Below are 24,466 nucleotides of genomic sequence, written 5' to 3'. Positions count from 1 at the left end.
CCATTTCCAGCCTCTGCCTCCTGAGTTCGTGTCCAAACACAGCAGGATCACGGAACATTTCCCTTCCCCTAATGAGGGATGAAATCGAGGGGCAGTTATTAATTAACAGAGGCGTTAATGACTCCCCATCCTCGCTGGTGGCACAGATGGGCTCCTGCTGCAGATGATTCCTCCCTCCCATCCCTCATTTCCAGCAGCTCACAGAAGATTTGGGGCAGCCACAGCAGCCAGAGAGATTTTCCTTAGAGAAATTCTATTCCTGGGCAGGAAATTTCCCTTGTTCCTCACTCTCCCATCAGAGGGATGAAATCCCTGCCTGCCCCACCCTCATTTCTGTTTTCTCCTCTGAAAATGTGGCCCCAAAGGAGTTGGATGTTGGAATTTTGGGCTCTTTGGGCACAGATTTGTACCCAGGGATCAGTGTCAGCACCTGGGCAGCCCCTTCCCCCTCCCACAGCCCAAACCCTGAATTAGAAACCCCCAAAAGTGAACTTTTCCCACCCAAAATTCCATTTCCAGCTGCGTTTTTGCTGCTGTGGCTTCCCCAGGAGCACCATCACCATCCCTGAGAACAAGAATGGGGCTCCCTTCCCTGAGTTCTCCTGGCACAGCTTCACCCACTCGTGATTTTCCAGCCCTGACCCAGCTCCAAAACAGCTCCCACCCACCTGGAGGCCAGGCTGGAGCCACAGCCCACCCACGGCCCCACAGCACCCTGCAATTAAAGTTATTTTGGAGCCAGAGGCACCTTCCTGCCTGCAGATCCAAAAGGGAAGCTCCACATCCCTGGGGAACATCTGGGAGTGGGGGATTAATTACCCCACACTAAAAATGTCCTTGAGGGAGGCTGGGCTGGTGGAGCTTCCACTGCTGACCCTCCCAGAGATGGAAAAACTCAAAAATTCCCTCGTTTCTCAGCCCAAAGGCTCCCAGAGGGATTTTCCACCACATTTTGGGCATTTTGGAGCTGCACCAGCCCCACACCAGCAGCTTTAACTCTGATAAAAACCATCTCTGTTTCTGCTTTGGGAATTCCATTTCCTGGGTGAGGATGGATCCCTCCCCTCCTGGCCAGCTCCAATCCATGGGAATGAATTGGTGGGGTCCTTGCTCCAGCTTTGGGGCTGCAGCTTCCAGGGATTCGCCTGGGAAATGAGGATTTTCCCCCTAAGAAGAGCATCAAACACTCAAATAATTATCAAATAATCCAAATTAATTTGAGGAGCCACAGGACGAAACTTGGAGCAGGAGATGGTGGTGGGAAAGTTCATTGTGGTGTGGAGAAATCCCAGAGAAAATCCATAGAAAACCTTGAGAAAATCGAGAGAAAACCCTGAGAAAATCACAAGGAAATTCCAAGAAATCCCTGAGAAAACCCCAAGAAAACCTCGAGAAAATCAATTTTCAGTGAAATGGAGGCCCTGGTTCTACCCAGGGCTGGAAGCAGCTCCAACATCCACACGGGTGGAGAATCCAAGGTCAAAGCTGCTGATGCAAATAAAATTGTGGGATTTCTCTTGGGAAATGGTTCCAGGGACCCTGGGGACACACAGGAGTTTGTCATTAATAAATCCATTAATGTGGCTCTGTTTTGGGGAAGAAACTTCACTCCTGGCTTTTCTGGCTGCCAAAGAGGAGATGTTTGAGTTGAAGATTCCAATTCTTCCCAATCCTTGGAAGTGGAGGAGAACCTGGCTCTTCATTTCAACACAAGTTTCCTCAAACAGGAGATGTCAAATCCACTTTGGGAGAAACTTGCAAAACAGAAAAGCCTGAGATGAGATTTTTTCCAAAGGAAAAGAAGGATTTGGAGCTGATACTTTGTGCTTCAATTTCATCAGTGTTGCAAGTGAATTCCTTTGGGTAATTGGATACCACTGATGGAAATGCTATAAAACACTCAAATTCCTCTTAATGAATTAAAATACCTCTTAGTGATCCCAAAAACCTTGAGATTCTCCCACCCAACCTTCCAAACTCCCAGAAAAAGCCAACGTGCCTTCCCAAGCATCCCTAAATGTTTATGGAAAATTCATTTCCACTCAGTCAAAGGTAAATTTTGAGGAATTCCCTTTTCCCAGCAGTTGCAGCTCCTCCTCACACCTCCAGACCCGAAATGGGATCAGCTTCAATATCCACAGGGATCAATAACAGAACACACCTGGGGTGATCCAAAGCTGGGACCACATTCCCAGGAGAATGGAGAAGGATGGAGAACGTGGAAACTGCTCCCAGGCCAAACCAGCAGCAGCACTCCAGAACCCTGATCAGCCCCAGGGCTGCAGGAGCTGCCAAGGCCGTCGAGTCCAACTTGGAAATGTCCAGAGAGCATCCCATGGAAATGGGAAATGTCCAGAATGCCCAGGGTCTGTCCCATGGAAATGGGAAATGTCCAGAGTCTGTCCTGTGAAAACACCCAGAGTCTGTCCCGTGGACATGGGAAATATCCAGAGTCTGTTCCATGGAGATGGGAAATGTCTATAATGTCCAGGGTCTGTCCTGTGGAGATGTCTGGAGTCTTTCCATGGAAATGTCCAGAGTCTGTCCTGTGGAGATGGGAAATGTCCAGAGCCTGTCACATTGGAAATGTCCAGAATCTGTCCCATGGAAATGGGAAATGTCCAGAGTCTGTCCTGTGGAAATAGGAAATGTCCAGAGTCTGTCCTGTGGAAATGGGAAATGTCCAGAGTCTGTCCCGTGGCTCAGGGTGCAGATCCATGGATTTCCCGTTGGGAAGACGAGTCCTACTCGAGGTGGAGCAGCAGGTGGCTCAGATATCCCATGTGTCCCGCTGCCTCTGAGGGCAGAATCTCCTGGCACAGCTCACAGCCTGGAGCAGTCTCAGTGCTAGGGCTGGTCCATGGAGATGGGAAATGTCCAGAGTTTGTCCTGTGGAAATGTCCAGAGTCTGTCCAGTGGAAATGTCCAGAGTCTGTCCCGTGGAAATGTCCAGGATCTGTCCCGTGGAAATGTCCAGGGTCTGTCCCGTGGAAATGGGAAACATCCAGAGTCTGTCCTGTAGAAATGTCCAAAGTCTGTCCCATGGAAACATCCAGAGTCTGTCCTGTGGAAATGGGAAATGTCCAGAGTCTGTCCAGTGGAAATGTCCAGGGTCTGTCCCGTGGAGATGTCCAGAGTCTGTCCCCCATGCAAATGGGACATGTCCAGATTCTGTCCCATGGCTCAGGATGCAGATCCATGGATTTCCCACAGGGAGGACGAGTCCTACTCGAGGTGGAGCAGCAGGTGGCTCAGATATCCCGTGTGTCCCGCTGCCTCCGAGGGCAGAATCTCCTGGCACAGCTCACAGCCCGGGGCAGCCTCAGCGCTGGGGCTGAGCATTCCCTCCTCCAGCACCCAGCCCGGAGTCCAGCAGGTCTGTGAGGAAAAGGGAGATTTTGGGACAGAGAAACCCCCAGGAGTGCCCTGGGCCAGCCCCCAGAGCCTGATCCCACCCAAAAAGGGCTGGGCTGGAGCTTGGGGAGCTCGAGCTCACCCCATCCCACTGGACAATCCCATGTCTGTGTGGCTCCTGAACCACCCCCAGCACTTCCCATGGGCCAAACCAGCAGGAAAAAATGGCTTTGAGCAGCAAACTGGAGCACATTTGCCACCTGTCCCTGTGCCATTGTCATCTGACACTGATGGGGCCCCAACAGACACAGCCCCACTTCCCCCTTCTCCTTCAAAAACCCCCTCCCAAATCCAGCCCAAAATCAGAGTTACCCCCGGGAATACCCAGCCCCTGAAGCCATTAAAGGGATTTTTAAGGGCTTCATTTGGGAAAAGGAATGAAAGGAATTGGCATCCAGGGACCCTGGGTAGGAAGGCCAGGATTGGGGTGGAGGTTCACCAGGAGGGACCAGAACTCAGGGAGGACTTTAAAAATCCTTTCAGAATGACAGGAATTGTTTGGAATTATTTGGAAATTTGAGATCAGAGAGAATGAAGGAAATACTTTGGAGCTGTTTAATTGGAAGATTCAAAGGAGGTTGAGAGAACTTTCCCCAGCTGACTCCTCCAAGGGATCCCCAAAGCCTCCCTGAGGGTCACGGGAGGGATGTCCTGGCTGGACAGCTGGACCTCAGGGGCTTTTCCATGCCCAAACCCCCTGGGAAACAGAAAATGGGGTGGCCAGAGACTTTTTAAGGAAATAACACCACTTTGCCACCCTTCCCATGTGTCCAGGGCTGATGGAGAGCAGGGTGAAGGGTCCCTGATGCCATGGCTTGAATTCCCCCCCGTTACCTTCACAGGCCCTCGGATCTCCACCAGAGCCACATCCCTGGGAGCCTCTTCCCTCTCAAGTGCTTCAGGGGCTTCGTAGAGATCCAGGAGATTTGGGAAGGAGTCCCCAGGCCCTGGGTTTAGTGTCTCCATCTCCTGAGGGCTGTGGGGAGCTCTCCCTCCTTCCCAGGGCACCGGGAGGATCCAGGTTCTCCTCTGGGCGGGCGCTTCCCCCTTGTCCTCCTTGGTGCTGCCAGGACCTGCGGCTCCTGCGGCTGCTGCAGCTCCTGTGCCGTGCCCAGGGCTCAGGGGGAGCCTCTTGGTGGCCCAGGGCTGTCCCATGGGACAGGCAGAGCCCTCCAGGTGGGGTGTGGAGGAGGTCGGAGCTCCTGGGGGGTTTTGGTGGCTCTCAGGTGACCTCTGTCCGTCCCCTGTCCCCACATCCTCCGTGCACTGGACAGGCAGCGACACCGGGATGTCTTTGGGAGAGAGGGAGGCAGAGGGGTCATTGCTGGAGATTCAGAGGGGTTTTTTCTCTTCCCATTGCTCTGTTTTCCCATTGGGCTTGGGGAGCCCCTGGGCTGGCAGAGCTCTCCAGGGACACCAGAGAAAGGACACTGAGGACAGCCAGGGAGGGCTGAGGGATGGGGGACCATCATCTTCCTCAGGAAACCAGAACATCCCCATGCTCCCAAACTCCAGGTAGATCCCAGAAATGCTTTGGTTTAAATCCTGGCAGGACATGGGCGGAAAGGAGGGAGCCCCCCTGGCTCATTCCTGGAATTCATTCCTGGGAATTCAAAGGGGTTTTTATCTCTCATTCCATTGCTCCATTTTCCTGTTGGGGTTGGGAACCCCTGGGCTGGCAGAGCTCTCCAGGGCCACCTGAGAAAGGACACTGAGGACAGCCAGGAGAGCTGAGGGACCATCATCTCCCTCAGGACACCAGAACATCCCCGTGCCCCCAAACTCCAGGTTCATCCCAGAAAATGCTTTGGTTTAAATCCTGGCAGGACATGGGTGCAAAGGAGGGAGCCCCAGGGTGGGGAGGCTGCAGTTTCCCAGCACACCTTTGTCCAAATCGATCCCTCCCAACCACAAAATTCCCATTTTAGGGTTGGGGAAATGATGCCAGACCCCGTGGGGGTGCTGTGAGTGTTTGGGGGGGAGAGGAGAGTACAGAGAGGGAGAATCCTTGGAAAACCAGAGGGTTCCTGGGTATTTTCTGGGCCGTAGAGCCTCCCCAGCCCTGCTCCCACCCTCTCCAGGTGATGGTCCCAGGATCAGGAGCATCCCTGAGCAGCAGCACCCAAAGCCATGAGGGGCTCAGGGCACGTTCCTGCTCCAAGCCCCTTTATCCCACCAGAGGAACTTCTGAGGGCACCGGGATAAATGTGGGAATGATCCAGCCAGGATAAAGCTGGGAATGACCCTGCCAGGATAAGAGTAAGAATGACCCTGCCAAGACCAATAACCCTGCCAGGACCGAGGTGGGAATGATCCTGCCAGGATCAAGGCGGGATTCACTCTGCCAGGATAAGAATAGGAATGACCCTGCCAGGACCAATAATCTTGCCAGGATAAAAATGAGAATGACCCTTCCAGGATAAAAACGGGAATGACCCTATAGGATAAAGGTGGGAATGACCCTGCCAGGACCAAGCTGGCGATGACCCTGACCCTGCCAGGATAAAAGTGGGAATGACCCTGCAGGATAAAGCTGGGAATGACCCTGCCGGGATCAAGGTGGGATTCACCCAGCCGGGATAAATGTGGGAATGACCCTGCCAGGACCAGTAATCCTGCCTGGATAAAGGTGGGAATGACCTTACCAGGATACAAGTGGGAACGACCCTGCAAGATAAAGCTGGGAATGACCCTGCCGGGACCGAGGTGGGAATGACCTTGCAGGATAAAAATGGGAATGACCCGACAAGATAAAAGTGGGAATGACCCAGCCAGGACCAACAACCCTGCCACGACTGAGGAGGGCATGACCCAGCCAGGACGGAGGTGGGAATGACCCTACCAGGACCCGTAACCCTGCCAGGATAAAGATTGGAATGACCCCAATGTGCAGTCTGGGCACCCCGCAGGTCCCACTCACCCAGGACCGGTCCCTTCCTGGCCCTCAGCCTCTGGAGAAGCCGCCCCTGCTCCGAGCACAGCTCCTGCAGCCGGGCCAGCTCCCCCCAGAGCTGCAGGAACACCTCCTGCATCTCCATCGCACCTGGGCAGCGGGAGGAGAGGCCACGAGCACCTGGAACAGCAATAATGATCACATTAATCATCATCCTCTGGTACCTGGGGTTATCCCAGGGCAGGAGGAGCTGCAGGGCCATCCCGAGCTGGTGGCGTGGGGATGATCAGGTGCTGCAGGTGTGTGGGATTGCACAGAGAATATTTCCCAGTTCTCTCATAATTTGGGGGAAAAAAGAAAAGGGAAGAAGTTCTTCCTAAGGGGAGCTGAGCTGGGTTATTTCACCTCTCCCCCACAGCTTCCACGAGCTCCAAACAGCACAAAAATCCGGTTTAAATTTAAAAAAAAAAAATCCACCTGGAAAAAGTTGTCTTTCCAACTCAGTACCAAAGGATCGAATTTTTTGGGCATGAAAGCAAAAAAGTCCCAAGAACAAACCCATCCAAGGAATGATGTCCACGGGTGGGGACGCAATTCCCTTTTCTGAGCTGCTCAGCCCCTTCTCCTCCCAAAAATACCCCAGGAAGCACCACCCAGCATCCATTAACCAAATATTGGCATTACGGAGGAAAATTGTGTTCCCCACACTAGTCCCCTCTTTAACAGCTGTATTATGGATTAAACTTCCCAGTTTTCCCATCTTGCACCAATTATTACCGGGCGAAAAGACAACAAACGAGCCCAAAGCTGGGCACAAATCTGCAAACCATCTGCAGAGGGGATCTGAAAGGTTCGCGCCATCCTAATTAGCATAATGAGCAAAAAAAAAAATCAGCCTGGCTTCCTGTCAGCTCCTCCAGGTTTGCTGCCGCTCAGCGCCGCGAGTTTCAGCTCGGCTCGGTTAAATTTAAGCTCTGGCTCAAATTGGGGGTTTGGCTGGAGGGTTGGATGGAGCCGCCTCCGACGCTGTGGATTCCCCGGGAGGGATGAAGGGCAGAAATCCCCAAGGAAATGCGCTCGGAGCCAGGAAAAGCCCAGAGGCGATGGTAAGGTTTGCTCCCGGCGCAGGGAATTGCAGTGCTCGCAATTGGGGTGACTTCACCCCAATTTTGGCTCTTTGGGGTCCTCTGCTCCTGAAAACCTTTAAAGTAAACATTTTTCACCCCCCTCCCTCCCGAGGCAGCCAGCTCCACCTCTAATTCAAGTTCTGTTTTGTCTATGAAGACGCCAATTAATTATTAATTGGAGTGTGACACCGAGCCGCCTCTCCCTAACAAGCCTGGGAAGATTTTGTTATTGGATTGTTATTTGGATTTCACTTGGATTTTGTTATGGATTTTGTTATGGATTTCATTCCAGCCCTGCCAGGGTTCTTTGGGTCTCGACTCCTCATTTCCCCAGATTGGTGCCACCAGGACGAAGCTGCAGGAGATTTTTTATGTCCCAAAAACGCTTCTCCTCTCCCAAACTGCGATTAAAAGCAGCAATTTGGGAGCACAAAATTCCCCTTTGCGGGGTTGGCAGAGCGGCTCCGAGGGGCAGAGCCGGGCGGAGTGGGGGGAACGGGACCCCCAAAATCCCATCCCCACCACCCAGCCCACTCCAAAACCTTTCTCTTTCCCCCAAAAGTGACTTACCGTGCGGGGACCGCGCTGGCCCTGCCCGGTGGCCGCGGTGTTCCGAGCTGAGAGCGGCGGGCGCCGAAAGTCGAGCAGCAGCGAATTTGGGGGTGGGAATTTCCCCTTCGGGCTGTGAGCGAAGAGCGAAACCTCCGGAGCAGGAAACGAAAGGGGCGAGAGCGACGGGCTCGAAATGAGCTCGGAAAAGCCCCGGGGAGGGCGATGGAGGCCCCGGGGGCTCGTGGGGACCGAGGGTTGGCTCCAATCCGTGCCTCAGTTTCCCCTCACACCTTATTCCAGCTCATTAGCTCTTTAATTTGGGGCTGAGGGGTGTTTGTGCCCTCGAGACCTTATCCCTGTGAGCCAGTTAATATTCCTGCTAATGTCCCAATAATCCCGATTAATCCTCGCTCTGCTCCAGCTCACATCTCCCAAATCCTCCGCGCAGCGCCGGAGCCAAGGGAAAATCCTGGGCTGGGTGTTGGAGCCCGCCCGGGCCCGTCCCCCCGCGGCTTTCCCGTGCGTGCCCTGCTTCTCCCAGCACGCCCAGTGCCGGGCGCTTACTGGTGCCAGCACAGCTGGAGCCATGGCCTTGGCACCGCCATAAATCCCTGGGACCCCCAGTGCCAATCCCTTAACTGGCCCCCAGTACATGTGGGGTCCTACCCATGTAGCCCCAGTGTCCCCAGTGCCAGTCCCTTACTGGTTCCCAGTGTCCCCAGTGATAGTCCCTTACCGGTCCCCAGTGCCAGTCCCTTACTGGACCCCAGCACACGTGGGGTCCTACCCGGCAGTTCCCAGCACGCCCGATACCAATCTCTTACTGGTCCCCAGTCTCCCCAGTGCCAGTCCCTTACTGGTCCCAGCACACCTGGAGCCATGGCCTTGGCACCTCCATAAATCCCGGGGACCGCCAGTACCAATCCCTTAACTGGCCCCCAGTACACATGGGGTCCTACCCATGCAGCTCCCAGTGTCCCCAGTGCCAGTCCCTTACTGGTTCCCAGTGTTCCCAGTGCCCCCAGTGCCAGTCCCTTACTGGTTCTAGCACACCTGGAGCCAAGACCTTAGCACCTCCACAAATCCCTGGGACCCCCAGTACATCCAGTGCCAGTCCCTTACTGGTCCCCAGTGTCCTCAGTGCCCCTTCCTCACTGGTTCCCAGTGTCCCCGGTACCAGTCCCTTACTGGTCCCCAGTAAATGTGGGGTCCTACCCTGCGGCTCCCAGTATCCCCAGTACCAGTCCCTTGATGGTCCCCAGTATCCCTAGTGCCTGTCTCTTACTGGTCCCCAGTAAATGTGGGGTCCTACCCTGCGGCTCCCAGTATCCCCAGTACCAGTCCCTTGATGGTTCCCAGTATCCCCAAAACCAGTCCCTTACCGGCCTCCAGTACACATGGAATCCTACCCATGCAGCTCCCAGTGTCCCCAGTGTCAGTGCCTTACTGGTCCCCAGTACATGTGGGGTCCTACTCGTGCAGCTCCCTGTGTCCCCAGTACCAATCCCTTACTGGTTCCCAGTGTCCCCAGTATCCCCAGTGCCACTCCCTTACTGGTCCCCAGTACACGTAGGGTCCTACCCTGCAGCTCCCATTGTCCCCAGCGCCAGTCCCTTACTGGCCCCAGCATACCTGGAGCCATGACCTTGGCACCTCCATAAATCCCTGGGACCCCCAGTACATCCAGTGCCAATCCCTTACTGGTCCCCAGTACACGTCGTGTCCTACCCTGCAGCTCCCAGTATCCCTAGTGCCTGTCCCTTGATGGTTCCCAGTATCCCCAGTGCCAGTCTCTTACTGGTCCCCAGCACATGTGGGGTCCTACCCTGCAGCCCCCAGTGTCCCCAGTGCCAATCCCTTACTGGTACCAGCACACCTGGAGTCATGATCTTGGCACCTCCATAAATCCCTGCGGCCCGCAGTGACCCTAGTGTCAGTCCCTTACTGTCCCCAGTACCAGTCCCTTACTGGTTCCCAGTACACGTGGGGTCCTACCCTGTGGCTCCCAGTGTCCCCAGTACCAGTCCCTTACTGGTTCCCAGTGTCCCCAGTGCCAGTCCTTTACCGGTCCCAGCACACCTGGAGCCATGACCTTGGCATCTCCATTAATCCCTATGGCCCCCAGCACGCCCAGTGCCAGTCCCTTACAACTCCCAGTACACGTGGAGTTCTACCCATGTGGCTCCCAGCATCCCCAGCGCCAGTCCCTTGCTGGTTGTCAGTGTCTCCAGTACCAATCCCTTACTGGTTCACAGTACACGTGGGGTCCTACCCTGCATCTCCCAGTGTCCCCAGTGCCAGTCCCTTGGTGGTTCCCAGTATCCCCAATACCAGTCCCTTGATGGTTCCCAGTATCTCCAATACCAGTCCCTTGATGGTTCCCAGTATCCCCAGTGCCAGTCCCTTACTGGTCCCCAGCCCACGTGGGGTCCTACCCATGCACCTCCCAGTATCCCGAGTACCAGTCCCTTACTGGTTCCCAGAACACATGGGGTCTTACCCTGCAGCTCCCAGTGTCCCCAGTATTAGTTCCTTACTGGTCCCAGCACACCTGGAGCCAAGACCTTGGCACCTCCATAAATCCCTGCGGCTCCCAGTGTCCCCAGTACCAGTCCCTTACTGGTCCCAGCACAGCACCTCCGTTTCAGGCTCGGGGCCGGCCGGTGGCTCCAGGACCGGGCGTTATTCCCGGGACGGGCGGGCGATTCCAGGACTCGGCATTTTTCCCGGGCCGGGCACCTTTAAGACCTAGCGTTTTTCCCGGGACGGGCGGCTTTAGGACCCGGGGTTTTTCCCGGGCCGGGCACCTTTAAGACCCGGCCTTTTTCCCGGGCAGGGCGGATTTAGGACCCAGCGTTTTCCCCGGGCCAAGCGGCTTTAGGAGCGAGGCGGCCCCGCCCGTGCACCTGCCCGGGAGGCGGGGACAGGTAGCGCAGGTGGCCCCGCCCCACCCGGACGCACCTGCGGCCCCGCAGCCGCTGTGGAGCCGGTGAGAGGGGAGGGGACGAGCTGGGGGTTCTGTTGTGAGCCCCCCTCTGCTCTAAGGGGGTCCCAGTGCCGACCTCCTGCCGGGGAAGGGGGTCCCGGGGTCCCGGTGTCCCGGTGGGCAGCCCCCGCCCCAGGGAAAGGAGGTCCGGTGGTCCTGGGGGTCGTGGTGCGGCGCCCCTCTCTGCGGTAAGGGGGTCTGGGGTCCTGGTGCGAGGTCTTTGCCCCTGGGGAGGGGGTACGGGGATGCCGGGGGTCCCGGTGCGGAGCCCCCACAACGGTAAGCAGGTCTGGAGGCTCCCAGTGTGGACCCCCCTCTCGGTAAGGGGGTCTGGAGGTCCCAGTGTGGACCCCCCTCTCGGTAAGGGGCTCTGGAGGTCCCGGTGCGGAGCCCCCGGCCCGGGGTAAGGGCGAGCAGGGTGTCCTGGTCAGGGACCCTCCTGGGGTTGGGTGCTCGGGGGTCCCGGTACAGAGACGCCTCAGTGCAGGGGGGTTCAGGTGGTCCTGGGATGGAGACCCCCGGGCCTGGGGGTCCGGATGGAGCCCCCGGAGCTGCTCCAGGGTCTGTGGCTGTTCTGGGCAGGGCACGGGGAGGACCCGGCTCCCATCACCCCCATGGGGTACCCCATGACCTCGGGCGGGGCAGGGACCCTCATAGAGCCCCCATCTCCGGGTGCTCCCATCCCACACCCCGGGAGCGGCTCCGGGACCCTCTGGGCTCATCCCACCTGGACGGGGGGGCCCTGCAGGATCCTGAGCCTGAGAGCTCCCAGCACATGCGGTTCCTCCCGCTGGGGCTGAATCCCGCCGGGAGCGATCCCGCTGTACCCCAGCTCCCCGTCCCTGCCCCTCCCGGTGTCATCGTGGCTCGCTGCCACGTGGAGCCGGTGGCCGCCTCACCTGAGGCAGTGTGGGTGTCAATCCGCTTGTATTTTATTTATTTCCCTTTATTTCCTCCACGAGCGTATCTCTATTTCTGCCTCTTCCCCACAATCCCTCCCTCCCACATCACGGGGGACGCTCCTGGAATTCCCACTGAATTTTCCCCATTCCTCCCCCCCTTTCCCCGCTTTTTTTCCTCCCCATTTTTCTCTTCTTTTCCCCCCTTCTTTTTTCCCCTTCCCCCCCTTCCCCCCCCTTTTTTTCTCCCCTTCCCTCCCCTTTAATTCCCCCTTTTTCCCCCTTTCTTCCTCCCCCTTTTCCCCCCGTTTTTCCCCCTTTTTTCCAGTTTCTCCCTCCCCTTTTTTCCCCCCCTCTTTTTCCCCTTCCCCCCTCCCCCTCTTTTTTTCCCCCATTTTCCCCCCTTTTTTCCCCCTTTTCTGGAATTTTTGGGATGGGACAGAGCAGAATCCACCTGGGAGTTCGCAGGGCAGGTAGCACAGGGTGCAGATGCACCAAGAGCTCACCCTGGAGCTCCATGCCAAATCCACCCCAGTCCTTCCTTCAGAGGAGAAATTTTTATTTCTATTTGGCTTTTTGGCCCTTTTTGGGAAGCGGTTATGGCCCCCTGGGAGCGGCAGCTCTTGTTGTGCACAACCTGTGCCCCCCCGCACACCTGAGTGTCCCTCTGGTGTTAATTAGCACCGACACCTAACGAGCTTCATTAGCAACGTGGCATGAAGGAAGCTCAGAGTGGTGGGGTTGATGGAAATGGGCTTTTTTCCCCCAAAATCTGTTTCTTTTCCCTCCCCCTTGTACAGCAGTGCCGTGCAGTGAAAACCTCGGGGGTAGGAGTGAAGCGGGGGCACCTTCGCCCAGCTTGGGGCAGAAATCCCCGGGCAATGGCAGGGAACACCAGGGGATTGATGGGGTTTTTTTCCCCCGATTTTGCTTTTCCGCTCTGGATGGGGCCGGGCGCTCTTGGCAGTGAAGCGTGGTCCAGCTTTGATCCCGCGGCGCTCAAAGCGGGGACCCCGAACCCTCCTCCTCCTCCTCCCCAGCCCGAACCTCCTCGCCCTTGAAGTTGTGGCAGGTGCCCTTCCCCGCCCCATTGCCGAGAGAATGAAAAGAAAAGGGGAAAAAGGAGCCGGGGGAAGGGGGGGGACCCCGAAGTGGAGGAGGAGGAGGAGATGGCGGTGAATGGATCCCGCCGGGCTCGTCCATGCTCCGGCGGCCGCGGCTCACAAAGAGGAGCCGCGGGAAGTTTGGGGGTGGTGGAAAGCTCAGAGACTCCGGCGGATCCCGGGGCAAATTCTGGAGCTGGCGCCGAGCTCCCGGCGGCCGTGGCACCGGACACGGCACCGGACACCGAACCTGCTGCTCCGGCTCCGCCGAACCCGGAGCGCTGCATGGTCTGCTCGAGTTTTCCTTTGCAGGCAGGAAAATGCCCAGGAAAAAGCTTTTTTTTTTCCCAGCGGCCAAAAATACTTTGGCAAATTTTGGGCTCTATTTTAACTCGGGCGTGGGAGGGGCGGTGGCGGGGGGAGGCTGCAGCCTCCGGATCAGCCCCAGGAGAAATTTTTGGGGATGTCTTGTGTGTGATGCTAGGGGTGGGTGGCGCAGCCTCTGGCATTTTTTGACCTGCAATTTTCCTGGTGTTTTAATTTCGGGATGGATTTAGGGGCTGGAAGTGCTGGGGGAATTGAATTTTACAGATGTCACTTGTGCCAAACTTTATATTAATATATTGCTAATATTATATTGCTATATTAGCATATTACTAACATTGTACTGCAATATTGATATGTTAATATGTTGCTAATATTACTTTACTATGTCGACATATTAATGTGTTGTTTTGCTATTGTATTATTACGTTATTATTTGTTGTTAACCTGGTTTAGTGGGAGGTTCCCTTCCCGGGGCAGGGGGTTGGAGTGGACAATCTTTAAAGTCCTTAACATAACTATTGCATGAGCTGATAATATTTATATATTCTATTTTAGGTACAATATGAGCTATTTTAAATGCAATATATTATATCTTCAGTGCAGTATTTCTATTCTGACACCAAGGGGATTCATCCAGGCTGGGAATTCACTGCAGGTGTTTCTCCTTCCCCCAGGTCACTGGAGCAAAGCAGGACACCGTGATGCACCCGCAGCCCCCACATTCCTGAACCCTCCAAAAACGCCCCAAACACCCCAAAATGAGGCTGTTCCGCCGCCGCTACAGCGCCTTGAAAGTGGCCTTGGCGGGCGCCGTCTTCGTCCTCTTCCTCTTCATCCTCCAGAAGGACGTGGGCAGCAAGGAGCCGGGCGAGGAGCCGTGGCTGCGGAACATCGTGCCGGGCAAGGGCCAGGTGCTGGACCTGATGCTGGGCGCCGTGCGGGACCTGCGGGACTCGATGCCGCGGCTGCAGATCGGGGCCCCGGAGCCGCCGCCGGAGCCGCTGCCCAGCGGCCGCTCCTGCCTGCCCGGCGTCTACACCGCGGCCGAGCTGCGGCCGCTGATGGAGAGGCCGCCCCAGGACCCCGCCAGCCCCGGCGCCGACGGAAAAGCCTTCAAGAAGGATCGCTGGACTCCCGAGGAGACGAAGGAGAAGGAGCGGGGCTATGAGAAGCATTGCTTCAACGCCTTCGCCAGCGACCGCATCTCCCTGCAGCGGGCGCTGGGCCCCGACAGCCGCCCCCCCGAGTGAGAGCCGGGCCCGAAACCCCCCGGGGCCGCTCAATGGCTTTAAAATGGCCACTCACCCCCTTCAATCTGGTCACTTAGTCCCTTAAATATGGTCACTTAGTCCCTTCAATCTGGCCCCTTACTCCCCTTAAATCTGGCCACTCACCCCCTTAAATCTGGCCACTTACTCCCTTCGGTCTAGCCACTTAATCCCTTCAGCCTGGCCGTTTATTCCCTTAAATTTTAGGGAAAGTTAAAACAGATTGGGGGCAGGATGTCACCCAGCACTGGCAGAGGATTGAATGCAGACAGAGCTAAAAAAAAAAGGAAATTATTTATTATTTTTCTCCCTAATTTTGGCCCCTTGGGGGCGGGTTTAGTGGCAGCAGGCTCTTTGTGTCTCCCTGTACCTGCTTGGTGGCTCCGGCGCCTCCCCGCCTTTCCCTCCTCTCCCTCCTTTATCCCAGCGGCTCCAGCGGTCAGACTTTTTCTTTTCTTAGCGGAGTGGAACAGCCTCGGACCCCGCTGGGGTCGGGGGCAGGGAAAGAGGGAAACTCCAGAGATTTCCCCGCCTGCCCTCGGCCAGGGGCTGCCGGATTAAAGCGGGGCCCGCGCGGAGGGGTGGGATGGGGGAGACATGGGGGGGAATTCGGGATGGAAAAAGCCTTGAAAGGGATGGAGGAATCCAGCCCCCCGCGCTGGCAGGCGATTATCCGTGCTTAGCAGGTGTGGCGGTGACAAAGGGGGGACACGGAGGCCAGCAATGGGGCTCGCTCAACCAAAATCAATGGGAATCAAAGCAGGGACGAGTCGGCCAGAGCTGCTCCCCTGCCGCTGTGGGGTTTGGGGGTGGGATATCGGGGGTCTCTCCAGTCGTGCCTCCCCCTTCACCCCCCCATTCTGCCCCCCAGGTGCATCGATCAGAAGTTCAAGCGCTGCCCTCCCCTCCCCACCACCAGCGTGGTGATCGTGTTCCACAACGAGGCCTGGTCCACCCTGCTCCGCACGGTCTACAGCGTCCTGCACTCGTCCCCGGCCCGCCTGCTCCGAGAGGTCATCCTGGTGGACGATGCCAGCACGGACGGTGCGTGGGGGACACGGGGACAGAGGGGTGCAGGGAGCACCGTGGGGTATGGGGTCAGAGAGATGCAGGAGTTGTGATGAGATGTGGGTCAGAGGGGTGCAGGAGTTGTGGTGGGATGTGAGGCCAGAGGGACACAGGGAGCATGGTGGGAAGTGGGTCAGAGGGATGTGGAGCCAGAAGGATGTGGGAGCTGTGGTGGGATGTGGGCCAGAAGGATGCAGCAACAACGATGGGTTGTGGATCAGAGGGATGCAGGAGTTGTGATGGGATGTGGGGTCAGAGGGATGCAGGGGTTGTGGTGGGATGTGGGTCAGAGAGGTGCAGGAGCCAGAAGGGTGCAGGAATTGTGATGGGATATGGATGCCAGAGGGATGTAGGGACCGTGGTGGGATGTGGGTCAGAGAGATGTAGGAGCCCTGGTGGAAAGCAGGAGCCAGAGGGGTGCAGGAGCCATGTGGGATGTGGATGCCAGAGGGAGGTAGGATAAGCTGTGGTGGGATGTGGATCAGAGGGATGCAGGAATTGTGGTGGGATGTGGATGCCAGAGGGAGGTAGGACAAGCCGTGGTGGGATGGGGGAGTGACAGGGATGCAGGAGCCACAGGGAGCTGTGAGGGAGCAGTGAGGAGATTCAGGTGCCAGAGGGAAGCGGGATGTGGGATCAGCAGGATGCAGGGGACACCAAGCCCCTTTCCAAGCCTGGGAGCAGCAGCTCTGAGCCACTCACACTCCCAATATCCCAGGATTTCCCAGCAGCCGTTCCCCATTTCACATCCACCCCTGGGATTTTCCCTTTCCCAGCACCGCTGTTATCCCTGCCCTGGGGACAAACCAAGCGCCCCACAAACCTCCACCCTCAGCCAGCTGTAATCCTCGTTAATTAGCACCCAGAGCTAATTGACGTGGAGTTCAGTGTCAGGGCACTGGGAGGAGCGGACTCTGCCCTTGTCCCAGATAAATTCTCCCTTTCCACCCATGGGCTCCCGAGGAGCAGGAACCTCGTGGTGCCCCAGGGTTCCTCTGCCTCAGAGCTCGACTCCCACTGGGGCTGGATGTGGGTTGGACTCATATTCCCTTCCCAGGACACTTTTCTTGGGGTCCCAGCTCCCACCTGGCCATTCCCAGCTCCTGGCTTGGCTGCATCTGCCAAGAAACCCCGGGTTCCTCTGGTCACTCCTTCCCCCAGGACCAGCTTGGTACTGGTGACACTTCAAGTGCAGGGATGTGACCTCCTCACCCACCCTGCCAACCCCCAGTCCCTCTCCAGAGAGGGATTAGACAGGAGGGGCTTAGACCCTTATAAAACTCATTTTCTTTAGCCAAAAATACACTTGGGTTTGGGGCAAAGGCTCAGGTGTCCCTGAACCCAAACCCAACTGCAGAGTCTGAGCAGCAGGGGATGGGGATGGGATCAATGGGATTTATGGGATGGGATTTATGGGATCGATGGGATTTGGGAGATGGGATGGGATTGATGGTATTGATGAGAGAGATGGGATTTGGCATGGGATGGGAGAGATGCAATTTGGAATGGGATTTATGGGATGGAACAAGATGGGATCAATGGGATTGATGGGATGGGATTTATGGGATCAATGGGATTTATGGGATGGAATCTGGGAGATGGGATGGGGTGGGATGGGTTTGATGGTATTGATGGGATTTGGAATGGGATTTATGGGATGGGATAAAATGGGATTGATGGGATGGGATCAATGGGATTGATGGGGCAGCAGGATGGGCTGGTGGGATGCAGGGACTGATGGTTCCAAGTGGTTTTCCCACCCTCAGAGTACCTGAAGGAGGAGCTGGATCGCTACGTGGAGCAGCTGCAGATCGTGCGCGTGGTGCGGCAGCGCGAGCGCAAGGGGCTCATCACGGCACGGCTGCTGGGGGCCAGCGTGGCCAGCGGGGAGGTGCTGACCTTCCTGGATGCCCACTGTGAGTGTCCCCCCCATGACACCCTGTGGAACTGTGAGTGTCCCTTGTGACACCCTGTGACACTGTGAATGTCCCCCCTGTGACACCCTGTGAGTGTCCCCCATGACACCCTGTGACCCTGTCAGTGTCCCCTATGACATCCCGTGACACCGTGAGTGTCCCCCCATGACACCCTCTGAGTGTCCCCCCAAGACCCCCCGTGACGCCCTGTGACACTGTGAGTGTTCCCCCATGGCACCCTGTGGCACCCCGAGTGTCTCTCCATTACATCCCCTGACCCCGTATGTCCCCATGGCACCCTGTGACACTCACTGAGTGTCCCCCCCATGACACTCTGTGACACCCTGTGAGTGTCCCCCCGTGACACCCTGTGACACCATGAGTGCCCACCATGAGTGCATGAGTGCCCCATGACGCCCTGTGACACCCTGTGTGTCCCCCCATGACACCTTGTGATACCGTGAGTGTACCCTCATGGCACCCTGTGATTCTCCCCCCTGCAACACCCTGTGACACTGTCAGTGTCCCCTTATTCCCCCCGTGACACCCTGTGACACCCTGTGTGTCCCCCCGTGACACCCTGTGACACCATGAGTGTCACCCATGCATGCCCCGGGCGCTGTGGATTTTCCCGACCCCGCTCAGCCCTGCCGGTGTCCCAGGCGAGTGTTTCCACGGCTGGCTGGAGCCGCTCCTGTCGCGCATCGCCGAGGAGCCCACGGCCGTGGTGAGCCCCGACATCGCCACCATCGACCTCAACACCTTCGAGTTCTCCAAGCCCGTGCAGAACGGGAAGCAGCACAGCCGGGGCAACTTCGACTGGAGCCTGACCTTCGGCTGGGAGGTGGTTCCAGCACGGGAGAGGCAGCGCAGGAAGGATGAGACCTACCCCATCAAGTAAGCCCAGCACAGGATTCAGCTGGGTTTGCTCTATTTTCCAACAAATTGGTGTTTGTGACGGTGTTCACAGGGGTCTCAGGTTGAGGGAAGAGACGAGGATCTGACTCCATGTTTCAGAAGGCTTGATTTATTATTTTATTATATATATTACATTAAAACTATATGAAAGAATAGAAAAAAGGATTTCATCAGAAGGCTGGCTAAGAATAGAATAGTAAAGAATGATAACAAAGGCTCTGTCTTGGACTCTGTCTGAGCCAGCTGGGCTGTGATTGGCCATTAATTAGAAATAACTAACATGGGCCAATCAAAAATCCACCTGTTGCATTCCACAGCAGCAGATAATCAATGTTTGCATTTTGTTCCTGAGGCCTCTCAGCTTCTCAGGAGGAAAAATCCTAAGGAAAGGATTTTCCATAAAAGATGTCTGCGACAGCTGTTCTTGGTTTTGGTGCCTCTGGGTGGGCAGTGCTGCCCTTTCCCAGCAAGGTTCTCCCTTGGGATTTTGGCATGGGAGATATCAGGAGTTTGTGCCCAAGCACGGTCAGAGCTGGGGGGTTGGTGGAGGACAAACCTCCCTTGGGGCCAAAATGGACATTAGAGTCTCCTCCAGCTGCCTCTCACTCCAGCATTTAGGATTTCATTGCTCTCGCTTTGGCATTTAGGATTTCATTGCTCTCGCTCTGGCATTTAAGATTTCATTGCTCTCGCTCCCATTAAGGATTTAATTGCTGTCTCTGCCTTCTCACCCTCGGTGCCCAGGTGCCCCCGCACAGAACAGGTCACCTGTGGATCAGGCTGCGCCAAAATCCCCCCTCTTATCCCTCTGTTTGACATGCAGACAGAGCCTGGGTGGTTTTCCCACCTCTCCCCGGTGCCCCCACTGGGAGACACCGGACACCCGGCCCCACCCCGGCCGCGGGGCTGGCTTTGTGCTCGGGTCACCTGGGCGACGCTCCTGTCCCCATAAAGGCCCCTTTCACCTCCAGCCGGGCGCTTGGCTCCCGCCGCTGCCTCGTCCCCAGCAGCTCAGCGAGTCCTTGGCGTTCATTATTTTTCCTGAATAAAAGCAAGGTTCTGTTCCAGCCTCAGATGGAAAAGATTAGGGAAGCGGGAGGAGGGATTGGGGCACCGAGCTCTGACCTCCTCCTCTTTTTGGCAACAGGTTTTTGGTAACAATATCCTCTTTTCACTTTGAATCCAGCCGGCGGCGAGGCCCCTCCGTGTCACGCTGTCACCTCTGTCCCCTCTCAGCAGCCCAGCCAAAACCACCACAGCTGGATGGAGGGGCACTCTTATTTCCCAAAACTCGGATTTCTCCTCTTTTATTTGTGTTTTACCCCTTCTTTCCCCCTGCAGATCCCCGACCTTCGCAGGTGGCCTCTTTGCCATCTCCAGGTCCTACTTTGAGCACATCGGCTCCTACGACGACCAGATGGAGATTTGGGGGGGTGAGAACGTGGAAATGTCCTTCAGGGTAAGGACAGGGGTCACCTTCTGAGGGCACCTCCAGGGAGCTCCCTGTTGGGGGGCCCAGGGGCCAGACCCCCCCACCTCAGGTGTGGCTTTCCCGCAGGTGTGGCAGTGCGGGGGACAGGTGGAGATCATCCCCTGCTCCGTCGTGGGCCACGTGTTCCGCTCCAAGAGCCCCCACACCTTCCCCAAGGGCACCCAGGTGATCTCCCGCAACCAGGTGCGCCTGGCCGAGGTCTGGATGGACGATTATAAGGAGATCTTCTACCGCCGCAACCAGCAAGCCTCTCAGATGGCCAGAGAGGTACTGGGCACACTGGGGGCTGCTGCTTCTGCTGGGAGGGTGTCTCGGTTTGGAAAGACAGGTGTCAGCTAAGGGAGGCAGGAGCCTCCCCGGAAATGCAAAATGTAAACCCTCCCCACCCCTCTAAATAGAACACATCTTGCCTTGCAATCTGGGACAGAGGGCTGGTCCTGCTGGGAGCTCCACCTGAGCAGCAGGGGCGAGTGGGAGACCAGACAGGTGGACAGAAACAGCCAAAAGCTTTATTTTTCTTTCCCCCTCTGACCAGAATGTTTCCTAGTAGGAAAGCATCCGAGTTTATTAATTTTTTTTTTCATTATTATTATTTTTTTTTAATGCCAATATTGTAAAGCAGGGCACCCCTGATGTAGGGAGTAATTTGTGCCTGGCGCTATTGATTCAGAAGGCTGAACAATTGCTTCATTAAAACTATTTTATATTACATTATACTATACTATACAAAATATACACACTAAAGAAAGATTCATGACTGACTGAGACCACCAGGACACAGCTTTGAGTGATTGCCTAAGGAATCAAAACAATCCTCAGTAGAATCCAACTGACAAATCACGTCAGGTAATCCTCCTAACACATTCCACATGTGCAAACCAACAGGAGCAGCAAGTAGATAAGAATTGTTTCCTCTTCTTTTCTCTGTGCTTCTCCAGGGAAAAAAACATGGGAGAGAGAATTGTCTCTCTCTGTTCAGAGAATGCACCAAAACTTCTTATTATTTTCTTTTTTCAATATCAGAACTTCTTATTCTTTGCCAAAAGATCCTCAAGCTCTTGGTGGAGCCTGTGGGTACCTGCCAGATGTCCCCCCCACCTTGTCTCGGTGCTGGTCACACCCGGAGGGATGATGACAAAGCTGGGGGTGACTCCAGCTCTGAGCCCCAACCTGGAAAGGGTTTTTTGCGATTTTCCCTATTGTTTTCTGAAGTGAATTCAATTTTCGCCTGTGACTTTGTCGATAGAAGACATTTGGTGACATCACAGAGCGGCGCAGGCTGCGGGAGCGGCTGCACTGCAGGAATTTCACCTGGTACCTGCAGAACGTCTACCCCGAGATGTTCGTGCCCGACCTGACCCCGACGTTCTACGGAGCGGTGAGTGCCGGGAACGGCCCGGGGAGCACCCGGAGGGTGGTTTGGGGGCTTTGAATTGAACTGGGGAGCTGGTGCTGCCACATCTGTCACCGTGTCTGTCTGTCTGTCACCTCATCTGTCACCGGCTGGCGGGGCCGGTTTGGGCTCCGGCCGAGCTGGAATCCGGCAGAGCTGGTTTAGGGTGAGTCCCGGGGTGGGGAATCAGTGGGGATGCGGACTTGGGTTAAATTCGGGGGAAGAGCTGAAAACTTTCTTGAGCCCCAAACACCGTCCTGGGACAGGGAGGGCTGGAAAAACTGAGCTGGGGATGGGATGGGATGGGATGGGATGGGATGGGATGGGATGGGATGGGATGGGATGGGATGGGATGGGATGGGATGGAATGGAATGGAATGGAATGGAATGGAATGGAATGGAATGGAATGGAATGGAATGGAATGGAATGGAATGGAATGGATGGGATGCTCCATCTCCATTCCGAGGTAATCTGGGCACGGCTGGGAGGCAGGACCCCATCTCCAGCCACCCATCCACAGGGAAATGGAGACAGGCGGGATGTGGAGGGCTGGCTCCGTCCCTGAGGGAGCTCGGGACAGCAGGGCACGGAGCTCTGGCTACGTCCCCGAGGAATTGAGGGCAGGCAGGATGAGGGGCTCCAGCTCCATCCCTGAGGATGGGATTCCCCTGAGGCTGGGAAAGCCTTTTCCCTCAAGTTGGGTGTTGGATCCTGAGCCTGCCCCTCCTCAGCCAGGGCGATGTGACAGCAGCTGGCACAGCCAGCACCCAGCCCAGCGACAGCCGGGTGACAGCCATGTGCTGGGTCCTGGCTCCCATCCAGCTTTTAATTCACCTTCATTTCCTGAAATCTCCGCCCGGTGCCTTTCCCTTTGCTCCGCGTGCCGGAGGCGATGGCTCGGGCGTTCCTCATGTCCTGGAAAGGACACGGGACCCGGAGCCGGCTCTGGGTGCAGGGATGGTGTTTGCACAGTGATAACCCAGAGCCCTGCACGGCCAAACCCGAGCCGGTCCCACTCTGGCTCTTCTGAGCCCTTCTTTCCTCCACTCTCCCAGACTTTTTCCTCATTCCTGCCCCTTTTTCCCCCTACCCCGTCTTTTTGCCCCTCTTTCCCCCCTCTCCTCCCCTATACATCCCCGGTCCCGTCGCCTTCCCCCCCATCATCTCTTTTTCCCACCCCATCTCTTTTTTTCCCCCATCATCCCTTTCCCCCCCCCCCATCATCTCTTTTTCCCCCTTTCCCTCTCCTTTCTCTTGTTTTTCTCCCCTCTCCTTTTCCCACCACCACCTCTTTTCTCCTTCCCTTTTCCCCCTATCTCTTTTTCCTCCCCTTTCCCTCTCCTTTTTCTCCCTCATTTTTCTCCCCTCTCCTTTTCTCACCACCACCTCTTTTCCCTTCATCCAGATCAAAAACGAGGGCACCAAGAGCTGCCTGGACGTTGGGGAGAACAACCACGGCGGCAAACCTCTCATCATGTACCCCTGCCACGGGCTGGGGGGCAACCAGGTGCGCCCCCCGAACCACCCCCATCGTTTCCCCCTCTCCCACCCCCGGTTTTCCCCCGGGGCCCGGCGGTGAACGCTCCGTTGTCTCTCCCCGCAGTACTTTGAGTACACGAGCCAGCGGGAGCTGCGCCACAACATCGGCAAGGAGCTGTGCCTGCGCGGGGCCGCGGGCACGGCCGAGCTGGGCGAGTGCCAGTTCCGAGGGAAGCCCGGCCGGGTGCCCGCCAGCGAGGAGTGGGACCTGGCGCAGGTGAGGAGCCCCCAGTACATTGTGAGTTGCAAGCTCATTGATTATGTACCAGAGCCTTAGGCAGAGGCCTGTTGGTTAGGGCATGTAGCTGTTAACTACAGTATCATGGGATCGAAGCCCATCTGTCCACTAAATTGGAAGGTCCTAGCTTAATTCAAGCATTTAGGGGATGCAGGGTAATGGCCTGAGGATTTTAGCAGAAATTAAGAGGGTTTAACTCTTGTTTAAGGCTTTGAAGGCCTTCGGTTTAGGTAATCCTAAATTTCTTAGGGTCCTTACCATTAGACAATGATAATCGCCCCTGGGCACGGTGCGGCCTCTCCGGTGCTGTTTCCCCTCGCTCACACCCCACTCTCGCTCATGGTTTGCCTTGTTTCTCCGCAGAACCGGCTGATCAAGAACTTGGCCTCGGGGATGTGTCTGACGGCCCGGGGGAAGCACCCGGCGCTCGTTCCCTGCGACCTCACGGACCCGCACCAGCTCTGGTCCTTCACCTAAACGGGAGCGGAGCCCCCGGCCGCGCTCAGGAAACCAGGATCCAAAAAAACTCCCTTGTTCGCTTTAATTTAAGAAGTGAAAGCCTTAAATATGCTGCATTTCGTGGTTGCCTTGAACGGAATCCCGTGCCTTTGGGAGCCGGCCGCGGCCGGGGGCGCCCCAGGGACCCCGAAACGCAGCGAGGAGGGCGGGGACGCTCCTGCCGATGCTCCTCGGAAGCCGCTGCTCGTCCTCCCCATCCCGGCTCCAGCCAGAGCCTGTTCCAGGCTTTAAAAACGTGGATGCGCCTCCCCAGATGGGGAATCCGGGCGGGAAAATCTGGCGAGGAGGAGGATGGTGACCGTGGGGCTGCTCCCGTCTAGGGGGGATCGGGGTTGCGGTGGCCGCTGGCGGGCAATGGGAGAAGTTGGGATCTGTGCCTTAGGAATCACGTGGATTTGGAGGGGAGAGGAAGTTAGATTCTTGCTTTTGTTATTGTTATTATTAAATGATGATGATTCCTGGGTGCGATTCTGCTTGTGCTGAACAGGAGGAGTTTTCCCTGGATGGCACAAGAGAATCCTTCTGAACGGGATCCTGGGTGCCAGATCTCCTCTGTTCCAGATTTTTTGTCTATCCCAACTTCTGTAGCTGCCACTTTTGTTGCCATATCATTTACAGTGGGGAAAAATCCTCCCGAACATGGCAGAAGGGAGGAGAATCTGTCCTAGACACTGAACGTCAAATAAAGAGATGATTTATTTTACACAAATCGTGTCTCTGGCATTCTGAGCTCCCAATGTCCCTCTCACATTGCATCCTTCACACTTCTCGTTCTAGAAACTCCCTATTAAGCCCAAAAATGAGTGTACAGCC

At 56.2% G+C, this 24,466-nt stretch overlaps 2 protein-coding genes across 2 annotated transcripts; one reads left to right on the top strand and one right to left on the bottom strand.

Moving 5' to 3' along the window:
- Positions 1 to 1,002: 1,002 nt before the first annotated feature.
- On the bottom strand, positions 1,003 to 8,084 carry LOC141726234 (uncharacterized). The gene is made up of 4 exons (XM_074530844.1): positions 8,005 to 8,084; positions 6,335 to 6,487; positions 4,249 to 4,706; positions 1,003 to 3,378 (listed from the first exon to the last, which is right to left on the bottom strand). The coding sequence occupies exons 2-4, from the start codon at positions 6,450 to 6,452 to the stop codon at positions 3,226 to 3,228; spliced, it is 729 nt and encodes a 242-aa protein (XP_074386945.1). The 5' UTR covers positions 6,453 to 6,487; positions 8,005 to 8,084; the 3' UTR covers positions 1,003 to 3,225.
- On the top strand, positions 7,234 to 24,335 carry GALNT6 (polypeptide N-acetylgalactosaminyltransferase 6). Its single transcript, XM_074530843.1, has 11 exons — positions 7,234 to 7,413; positions 13,976 to 14,547; positions 15,441 to 15,613; positions 17,404 to 17,553; positions 18,216 to 18,450; positions 19,813 to 19,930; positions 20,030 to 20,230; positions 21,210 to 21,341; positions 22,763 to 22,864; positions 22,961 to 23,113; positions 23,498 to 24,335. Exons 2-11 carry the CDS (start codon positions 14,060 to 14,062, stop codon positions 23,609 to 23,611), a joined length of 1,866 nt encoding a protein of 621 aa, XP_074386944.1. The 5' UTR covers positions 7,234 to 7,413; positions 13,976 to 14,059; the 3' UTR covers positions 23,612 to 24,335.
- The last annotated feature ends 131 nt before the right edge of the window (positions 24,336 to 24,466 follow it).

This window comes from Zonotrichia albicollis, chromosome 33, assembly GCF_047830755.1.
Source record: "Zonotrichia albicollis isolate bZonAlb1 chromosome 33, bZonAlb1.hap1, whole genome shotgun sequence".
NCBI lineage: Eukaryota > Metazoa > Chordata > Aves > Passeriformes > Passerellidae > Zonotrichia > Zonotrichia albicollis.
Note: the sequence above shows the minus strand (reverse complement) of the source record. Positions and strands in the feature narration are given on the sequence as shown.

Bases quoted from the DNA above. Each gene is read 5' to 3' on its own strand.
- LOC141726234 (XM_074530844.1), bottom strand. From the start codon at position 6,452: ATGGAGATGCAGGAGGTGTTCCTGCAGCTCTGGGGGGAGCTGGCCCGG. The intron at 4,707-6,334 runs GTGAGTGGGACC...TCTCTCCCAAAG, and splicing joins CAGGAAGGGACCGGTCCTGG to ACATCCCGGTGTCGCTGCCT. The intron at 3,379-4,248 runs GTAACGGGGGGG...TTTTCCTCACAG, and splicing joins AGATCCGAGGGCCTGTGAAG to ACCTGCTGGACTCCGGGCTG.
- GALNT6 (XM_074530843.1), top strand. From the start codon at position 14,060: ATGAGGCTGTTCCGCCGCCGCTACAGCGCCTTGAAAGTGGCCTTGGCG. The intron at 17,554-18,215 runs GTGAGTGTCCCC...CCGGTGTCCCAG, and splicing joins GACCTTCCTGGATGCCCACT to GCGAGTGTTTCCACGGCTGG. The intron at 22,865-22,960 runs GTGCGCCCCCCG...CTCTCCCCGCAG, and splicing joins ACGGGCTGGGGGGCAACCAG to TACTTTGAGTACACGAGCCA.